Genomic DNA, 9,412 nt, shown 5'->3' on the forward strand with positions numbered 1-9,412 from the left:
AATTGGTGTTTCTAGAAGTTGAAACTTCAGAAAGTGCTTAATTTAGGTTGCACAGGTGACCTTGTTGATCTGTCAGCTCTGTTTGCAGCATCGTTTATTAGTGCATTGCAAGAGGTGATAGTTGCGCAACCTCGAGTGAAGGAAGTGTTTTGGTTACATGGGATGGCACAAGACTTCTTCCTGGATGGGGGAGAGATTGCAGCTGATGGCTGTTGCTTTCACTCTGGAGCTGAAAGGAAGGAGTCTGTCTGCAGATACAGAGCACGTTGCTTTTCATCCCTTTTGGAAAGTTATCTTTGCAACCATAAGTTGGAAACTACATGCTGAATGTTGCAAGGTGTGTGTCGGGGGGAGGGTGTTACTTTTGCTAGTGGGGCTACATGGTCCCGTCCGGCGTGAGGGAGAGCAGACAAATTGTTTTCAAGCTCTGACAAATGATCCCAGGCCTGTGGCTGGGCTCCAGCTTCTCCTTAGCAGCTTTTAATGATTAACTTAAGTATTTTTATAGTATCTTGAGATTTTAACCTCTGGTTTATTTTCTCTCTGCAGGTGGAAGAATCTGAGGCCTTTATCCTCTGTCCAGCTTTGCAGTTTGGGTAGCCTCTGACTTCAGACATCTCATCATTTCCACCTGCCAACCTGTCTGATATGTCGGGACCCGTGCCGAGCAGGGCCAGGGTTTACACGGATGTGAACACACACAGACCCCGGGAGTACTGGGACTATGAGTCGCATGTTGTTGAGTGGGGGTAAGTCTCTGGGCTGCCTGTGGATGTCCCTGGACTGGGATCGATCCCTGTAGGATCAGGCATAGCGATGCATGGGGGAGTTCTGGCACCTGTGCTGCGTTAGGCTTTTTCATGCTCCTTGGCAGATGTCTAGCATGGCACTGTCAGGATCACAGCTTTTCTTCAGAATTGCAGAAACAGCAGAATAACCTGTTGTGTGTCTGAAAGTGTTTCTTGTCAAATTTTTAATCCCCAGCAGTGCAAGAACATTTTTAGCAGCTCCCTTAAGAGTTTGTTTTGAAGAATTTTTGCCAGGTAGTCGGGAAACTTGTCCTTTCAGAGGGCAGAAAGTCTGTATGTGAAACAGTCTAACCAGCCCTGGGTGTGGGGCTGAAAAGAAGTGAAAAGACATTGGATGTTGCTTCTGACTTGCATGAGTGAAGAGACTCAGCAGACTTAAATAGGTACATTCTATTTTGTGACTTGTTGCTTAGCTCTCTGCAAGTGACTGGAAAAGACGTGTCTGCTTCTTTTTGAAGGAAGGAGGTGTCTAAATTGAGCTCATGACTAAACCGTCCAAGAATCAGACAGCAGTAATGCCAGCTTTGTAGCTCTGCTTTTGTATAGCAGGGCCCAGACTAAGCTCTGCCCGCAGCTTTGTTGCAGTTCCTGGTTTCTGAAATGTACACAGTCTTCTGAGCATAAGTGATGTGTTTAAACAGGCTAGCACTTAAATTTTTAACATTATGCAAGGAAAAAGCTTCCAAATGTAGAGAGACCGGTGGAAGGGATAGCTCGAGTTTGATGATGTTGAAACGCATAGTTGGGCTTATGTTACCTACTACAGAAGAAATAAGTTCTAGATTGAATCTAACTTGGGCGAGTAGAAGCTCCGTGTTTCCCTCCTAATTCTTAATCATTGCGTTCAGGAGATGTAAGACACTAGTTAATACACCTTGTCTGAAAGGTGAGGCAGTAATTTAATGTTAAGGAGCGGTTTGTAAATCGTGAAATGACTGAGCTCTTTGGAACTCTTAACTTTTTATCTCCACAGAAATCAAGATGACTACCAGCTAGTTCGAAAATTAGGCCGAGGCAAATACAGTGAAGTATTTGAAGCCATCAACATCACAAATAATGAAAAAGTAGTTGTTAAAATTCTCAAGGTGAGCTGGGGATTGGGCAAAAGATAAAATCTGTCTTGAGGTGATCAGGAGGCCAGAAGGTGCAGGATTTGGTCTAAAACGTTCGATGTTCTAAAACTGACGTCTTTAAAGCCTGGCTTTGGAGTGTCATTCAGTGAAATGGGCCATCATTTTGAGCCTCGTAATAGAAGCCCTGCACTTGGTTATTAAGTCAAATCTTTGTCTGTAAGGAATTGCCCTCTATCTTAAAGAAGTCCCGATGTGCAACGCATTTTTACTTGGAGCTAAGCAACACTTCAACAGCTGACTAGAAAATTCTCACCTTCTCTAACTACCAGTGCCCTGGCATACAGTCATGTGCATAGAGGCCTATGAGCTAATGGGATCATTGTCCTTTAAAGCCACTGATTAGATTTAGGGACGGCTAACCTTAAAATTTTCATTTCTGCTCTGCATGTACCATTGCACATGTAATATCCTTCCTGAGTAACAGTCTCCTGGATGCTGGTTATTCCACAGCCTTGATTGGTGAAATACCTTCATTTAGTGGCCCTCAGATAAATCATGGACTTCTCATAGTTATACATTTACCACATGCCAGTTAAGAAGTTTTGGACTATTGGATCATGTTCAGACAGCTTTAAAAAAAAAAATGCCTTCTTCCCAACCCTCATTCACATGAAACTGATGTTTGTAGCTGTCAGTGTTGTATGGTTAGAAAGGAGACTGCAGATATTTGAGCCCTTACTGGAATGATGCATAATCAGGTAACAACAAGATCTAGGTGTTTGAACTTAACTTGCAAAGGCTCCGATGTATTTTGGTGACTTGCAGTCACCTACCATTGTCATCTGGATGTTGAGCTGTCTATTAGCCTCACTTTACTGGAGTGCTTTGTCTTACACTTTGGGTTTTTATTCTTCAGCCTGTTAAAAAGAAGAAAATCAAGCGTGAAATCAAGATCTTAGAGAACTTGCGAGGCGGTCCCAATATAATCACTCTTGCAGATATAGTAAAAGATCCTGTGGTGAGTACGGAAGGAATTTAAAGGGTACACTGGGGTTATGGGTTAAGTTGCTGTGTTTGACTTCAGCTCTGATCTGGCTTTTTGTTTTCCCCTGCTCTTAAATCCTGCTTTTGAATTGCTTAATCAGATCAGCTCTTAATCTGATTAAATTCTTTGGGAGGGCCCTTCCCCCAAAGGTCCCTTCAGCCCCTTGCTCTGTAAGGATGAGATACCAGTGAACTGAGACAAGTTAATTCATTCTAAAACAGTGCTGCCAGGGGCTTTGGCTTTGGCTCTGCTTTCTCTGTCTGAGGGGAATCATAAGTATGTCTGAGGCAGAGGGGCTTCTAGCAATTTTAGGAGTAAAAATGGTTTAATTCATTATCCTAAATGAAAACATATTATCTCAACTTAACATGGCTGAACACTTTTCTCTCTGTTTTAGTCTCGGACACCTGCTTTGGTTTTTGAACATGTAAACAACACAGACTTTAAGGTACAGTGTGGGATGTGAACTTCTAACATTGTCCATTTGAAAGCCACTCGTAATGTTTTTCTGGGGAACGGCAAGTACGTAGGGGGCAGGCAGGTTACTTAATCCTTTCCTTCCAACATAGTAACTGTCTTTAAAGGTAAATACACGTGGGACAGAAGTTTGTAATTAGTCCTTTCTTACCATTTTGCCACAGAAGTTACAAGGTGAGAATCCAGATTCCAAGTGGTATTCCAACCTTTGGAGCAAATTAATCTGTTATCTTGTGGACCATCAGAGCCTGTCTTTTTGAAACATTTTGCTTTTATGTTCAGTGTATAACTATTTATTGGAACCACTTTAAATGTGGACAGCTGTTTCTGTGGCTTTCCGTACTTCTGGGAAAAGGGATTTAAATGTTTCTTTGTCCCCTTCCCTACTGACCTGCCTCAGGAGAAGAATGGCTGTGCAATGCCATCTGGAATAGCTTCTCAATGTTGCAGAGCACTATTGGGGTCTTTTTGAGACCCAATCTGCAGGCATAATGCATTGTGCTGGTGGTGGGTGAGCACAACCTGAGGGAGTTAGTGACAGGAACCAGAATATACTGTCTGAGCAGAGGTGGAAGTAAACTATGTATGTGATTTGTAAGGGGACAGGAACAGACTGAGCAGAGTTGGGTATGGGATCCAAGTAACTTGGGAAACTTTTACTGTTCTTTCAAATGTGTTTGGAGAACCACAGCAGCAGAGAACAGGGCTGGGTTGTTCTAGATTGGCAGGGATGTGATATTTTTCTTGGGTGTGGAACACTGATATGATGTGTTTGTGTCCCACAGCAATTATACCAGACATTAACAGATTATGATATTCGATTCTACATGTATGAGATTTTGAAGGTAAGTTGGTATTTTGCTGTTTTGTTGATTTATTTCTAGGATTTGCACTCAGCTAATCCTATAAAGATGGTTATCATGTCACTAATGGGGGAGAAGAGAAGAGAAAGCCTATGGAAGAATTGGATAGAAAAATATATATCAAGTCAGTATCAATTGTTCAGCTTTGTTTCTGCAACAAATTCTAGTCCTGTTTTTTTTTTGAGGCTAGCGTAGCCTTTGGATACACTGAGATAACTTAAGATCCTAAATCAAAAGTACATACAGCCTCTGAAAACAGAAAATTGTAATATGTTACTGGCTGGTTTTGTGCCCTAATGTAATGTGAGTCAAATGTATTTGTCCATTCTTCTGAAACAAATATTTTCTCCTCAGAAGTCTGGAGGCAGGGAGACTTGTTTGATCAATAGTGCCTAGTAACTCTGCTCTTAGGGACTCTGAAATTCCGTTTTTATGAGGAAGTACATGAGGTGAAGTCAAAACACTTCTGTTGCTGGGCCCTCCCTTTGAGAGGGGACTCTAGAGGTGTTTTCAGTGGCCCGCAAGTCTAGACCAGGATATAACACTGGACAGTAAAGTCTTGTTGTCTAGTTAGACTTGGTATATGTGGAAATACTTCTGAATACGATTGAACTGGAAAGGTTCTTGTGACTCCAGCATCTGTTTCTTTGTATGTCACCTGCAGGCTCTAGATTACTGCCATAGCATGGGAATCATGCACAGAGATGTCAAACCTCACAACGTCATGATTGACCACGAGCACAGAAAGGTAACGTGGGGTGGCTGGAGGGCAGGGAGAGGTCCTACTTTTCTCTTGGCAAACTAGGATCCCTTTTGGGTACTCCTGTGTAGTGGTACTAGCAGACACCTTCAAGAGGGACTGCACTTCCATCATGTGGAGAAATGTAAAATGAAATTCTATACACTACTTTTCTTAAGTTTTTATGGGTTACATGTAACCATAAACAGGGTTGGTAAGGAGAGGTATTTTATTTAGACTGGTTGGTGATACGGGTTTGGGGAGATTATCTAAATAAATACTCTGATCAACTTCAAATTAATTGAAAATAGAAGACTTGTAAATGAAGCTTCAAACTAAGCTCACCTGTAGTGTCGTTCAGCCAGTGGAGAGCTGGAGCATCCCTTGAGCCTTTTTTCTTTGTTTTCTACCATTTCTAGCTTAGATTAATAGACTGGGGTTTGGCTGAATTCTATCACCCCGGCCAAGAGTACAATGTCAGAGTGGCTTCCAGATATTTCAAAGGACCTGAACTCCTTGTAGATTATCAGGTAAGAATTACCAGGATTTATCACTGACTTTATATGGAAAGTCTGTGCCATTTCAAGGCAGCAAACCAGAAATTCAGATATCTAGAGACCTGAAGCTAAAGACAGTCCATTCTAAAATGTATCGCAGAAAGCAGTGGCTATAAAGCCACTGAGTTAAAGAAACTAATGAGTAGTCTCAGGACCTGAGGAAGAGCCGCAGAGCTATCATCATGGATCTTGGAATACAAATGTTGAATTTTTTTTTTTTTAGCAAGGCTGCATTTGCAGTAAGGTACAGGAATGAAACAAAGCCCTTGTGGGAATAGCTAGTACTGCATGAACTTCTAAATTAAGCTATAAAAACATCCCCGTATCTGATGGCAGTTTGCATTATGGAAACGCTGTGGGCTGGAAATAGCAGTGTCACTGGTGACTTTCAGATCCTGGGGGTTCTGAATGAAGGCACTTCCTTGTCTACCCATGTACCTTGTGGAGTCCATTCCTTTTGTTGCTTGTGATGCTTCCCTTCTCAACATGTGTTTCTCAATGATTCATAACATTGAAGTCTGCAGTGAAAATAGAAAAAGGCGCTGGTCTTCAATATCTTTATGGACAAGGACGGAAATAGGATACCTGCTGTTCTGCTAATTGCTGTATCCCAGTTTCAGTAACTGGAACACTGAGCTGAACAGTGATCTAGTGATGAAGATGCATGAAGATATTTCAGTCTGTTCCCAGCGTAATGTGGCCGCGTTTGTATCACTGGGGGGGGGGGGGGCCCGGGGGGTTTGGGGGGTTCGTTTGTTGCACGGGGGGGGGGGGGGACCCTGTTAGTATTGGGAGTCTGTTCTGCTTAATTCATTAGAAATTGAATTGTCCTTCTGGTTTTGTACAGATGTATGATTACAGTCTGGATATGTGGAGCTTGGGTTGCATGTTGGCTAGTATGATATTCCGAAAGGAGCCATTTTTCCATGGCCATGACAACTATGATCAGGTGAGAGCTGGTCATGTACAATCTCTGTTCTCTTAGCACAACGAAGGTTTCCTGCTTACACTTCTGTTGAGGGATCCAAAGAAGAATTTAAGCATTTCTCTAATGGCTTCTTTGCTCAGTTTGAAGCCATGTTCCTTTTCTCAAGAGTGCAAGATTATCTAACTAATTGAATAGAAACAGATTTATAGTGCTTTGTATTTATGAGCTCCTCAGTGGATATCTGGAAAAAGTTATAGCAATAGTTATATTAAGGCTGGTGTGTTCTGGCACGTAGATCAACTATACCTGAGGTTATGCGATGTGGAAAGCCCCTGCCACTATCCACCCTCCCTCCCCTCTGTACAGAAACTTTGAATTTGGTACAGTTTTATATAGATTCTGAAATCTTTGATGTGTTGCCTTTAGGCCAAAATTTTTATACTTTGACATGTGCTCTGCATCTGAACTAACATGCAGACATTCAAGAACAGTGACCTTCTGTTCTCAAACCTTCATTCTGGAGCCCTGCAGAGCGGCGCTTCACCCTTCACATGCAAGTTACAGAGTTTCAGCTCTTTTGACCAGTTATTCTTGCCTTCCTATCCTTGAATATTTTCTTGCTACAAAGGGAGTTAGAGTTGCAAGATCTCAAGTTTTAGTGATGTTAGGGTATGCAGCTCCCTCCTGGCTGCTTTGGGTTACTAAGTTCCAACTTTGAGCAGAGGCACGTTCATGATGCCTGTGATTGTATGTGGCCAGGGAAGTCAGAGCCACGGGATGACCTTGTGGCTGCTGGTTCAGACCACTGACATCAAGTTCAAGCTCCCGAGGGAATATGCTGCTGTATCTTCACGCTGGCTCTGGCATTATCATACCCCCACAGTAGTGACTTATTTTTCTGTTTGTTCCCAGCTGGTGAGGATAGCCAAGGTACTGGGAACAGAAGATCTGTATGACTACATTGACAAATACAACATTGAACTGGATCCACGTTTCAATGACATCTTGGGCAGGTGAGCTAAGCTCTTGGTAGACCTGGACAGCTATTGCTTTGTCAACAGACCTTGAAGTAAACAAAAACTTATGCTTATGGGAGAAATCAGAGCCAAGATTCTTGAGAACTGTCACTTTGTGCCTTTGATCCCTTTTGCCAATGCTTCCCATGGTCCTTTATCTGCAAATGGACTTGAGGAAAGGTTTTTAAATGCCATCTAGGCAATAAATGAACTGCCAGAGCGTAAAGCACGAATGCAAATGCTCTCTACAGTATTCTGGGGAAAAAAGCAAAATGGTGTTTCTCAGAATTACAGTGCAGAAAATCAGGTGCTGCTTAAGATGGCATTTACAGGTTTTTTCCCTCATAGACTTATTTTGTGTGACACATACCAAAACTACAAGGAACTAATGTTGGGAGCATAAGAGAAGAGCAGAAGCTGGAATTTTAGGCTGTAAATCCATTCTGAACTTGAGTCCTCATGCTGTCCAGGGCTGTGGCAGCTGTGCCGCCGCGTGGAAACACGGTGTACTGCTGCTTCATGCTCTGGTACAGCTCAGCCCCGCTGCTGCCACACCAAGCAGCGGCCCCTCTTGGAGACAGATACCTGTCGCAGTTCTTAGTCTTTAAAAAAGTCAATTTTGGCATTGATGTCCTCTGCCTAGCCTGATTTGGGTATCTTTTTTTGCAGACACTCCCGTAAGCGATGGGAGCGCTTTGTTCACAGTGAGAACCAACATCTGGTGAGTCCAGAAGCTCTGGATTTCTTAGACAAGCTGTTGCGATACGATCACCAGTCACGACTCACAGCGAGAGAAGCCATGGAACATCCCTACTTCTGTAAGTTTCAGCTGCTGTCATCATCTGCTGTCCAAAGGGTTCTTCCTCTGCCTCTGGGAAATCTCTATTCCAGTCGGTTGTGCAGATAGGAGCTAAGAATGGCAACATAATAAGGCTGGTCTTTGCAAATAATTGCGCTGGAGCTGAGGCTGCTTGTCTCTGTGGTGGATAAAGTAGGCCACTGCCACCTACACCAGCCGAGGAAACAAAGTGTTATATGCCCGTGTCAGGCCAGTGAATCAGCAGCACTGTGTTAAAACTTTGGTGCTAAACCCATGCTAATTTCAGCAGGTGTCTGGGTACACGGATTCCTGTGTTTTGAGTAAAACCAGATAACTGGTTTGTTGAGAAACGGGCCCTTTTAACTCCTTTTGTTGCTAAATGTGTACCTTAGTGAATGGTATATTCAGGTCTTGGTTTTGCAAGCAAAAATGTAACTTTTACTGGTAAATGTTTTTAAATTCTTGCTGTTTTTCACAAATCTTGATGTTTAGGTTTTTGAAACAGCTGTAACAATACAAAATATAAGTATTTGCTCAGTTATATTCTTTTTTTCTTGCTGCTGAACAGACTTGTGTAATTAACAAACAGTATAGATCTGCGTTATGCCTGTGGCAAATGTTCAACTGAAATGTTTTGCAAGTATGAGCATTAGTAAAGCTGAAAGCTTTGACCGTGATAGTTGGACAAACAGCTAAATTAACTTGTGTCCAAATAGAGATACAGGTTGTACTGAACTTAGCGTGAGGAAGGGCAAAATTTGAAATTCCCCTGTCTGACGCAGTAGCCTTGGGAGGCAGTAGCAGGTTGTCTCTGTTCAGGCGGGTGTGTTATTTACCCGCAGCTGAAAATAAAGAGTTAGCAAGTAAATTGGGGACATCTTACAGAAGACAACAAGCTCCAATAACACTCATTACAACTCACAGGCTGCTGTGGGACATGACATGATTGTAATTTGTGATAATCATTCTGCTTGCTACACCCATTTTCTGGGTTTGGCTTTATGCAATTATGCCGTTGCTTAGCATAGAAAGGAGATCAACTTCACCTTCATTTCCTTCAGCTTTTGCTGTCAAGCAGTCCTGCT

The 9,412-nt window shown here is 42.5% G+C and overlaps 1 protein-coding gene across 1 annotated transcript in view; it reads left to right on the forward strand.

Moving 5' to 3' along the window:
- Positions 1-541: 541 nt before the first annotated feature.
- The window catches only part of LOC104080217 (casein kinase II subunit alpha), a 9,995-nt gene continuing 1,124 nt past the window's right edge, over positions 542-9,412 (forward strand). Inside the window, exons 1-10 of the mRNA XM_009582527.1 lie at positions 542-749; positions 1,783-1,894; positions 2,799-2,900; positions 3,325-3,375; positions 4,190-4,249; positions 4,932-5,015; positions 5,426-5,536; positions 6,411-6,512; positions 7,404-7,504; positions 8,177-8,325. Coding sequence (XP_009580822.1) covers positions 649-749; positions 1,783-1,894; positions 2,799-2,900; positions 3,325-3,375; positions 4,190-4,249; positions 4,932-5,015; positions 5,426-5,536; positions 6,411-6,512; positions 7,404-7,504; positions 8,177-8,325 — 973 coding nt within the window. The 5' untranslated portion in view covers positions 542-648. The remainder of the gene's footprint in view (positions 750-1,782; positions 1,895-2,798; positions 2,901-3,324; positions 3,376-4,189; positions 4,250-4,931; positions 5,016-5,425; positions 5,537-6,410; positions 6,513-7,403; positions 7,505-8,176; positions 8,326-9,412) is intronic.

Source organism: Fulmarus glacialis, unplaced genomic scaffold (genome assembly GCF_000690835.1).
Source record: "Fulmarus glacialis isolate BGI_N327 unplaced genomic scaffold, ASM69083v1 scaffold29547, whole genome shotgun sequence".
Classification (NCBI taxonomy): Eukaryota; Metazoa; Chordata; class Aves; order Procellariiformes; family Procellariidae; genus Fulmarus; species Fulmarus glacialis.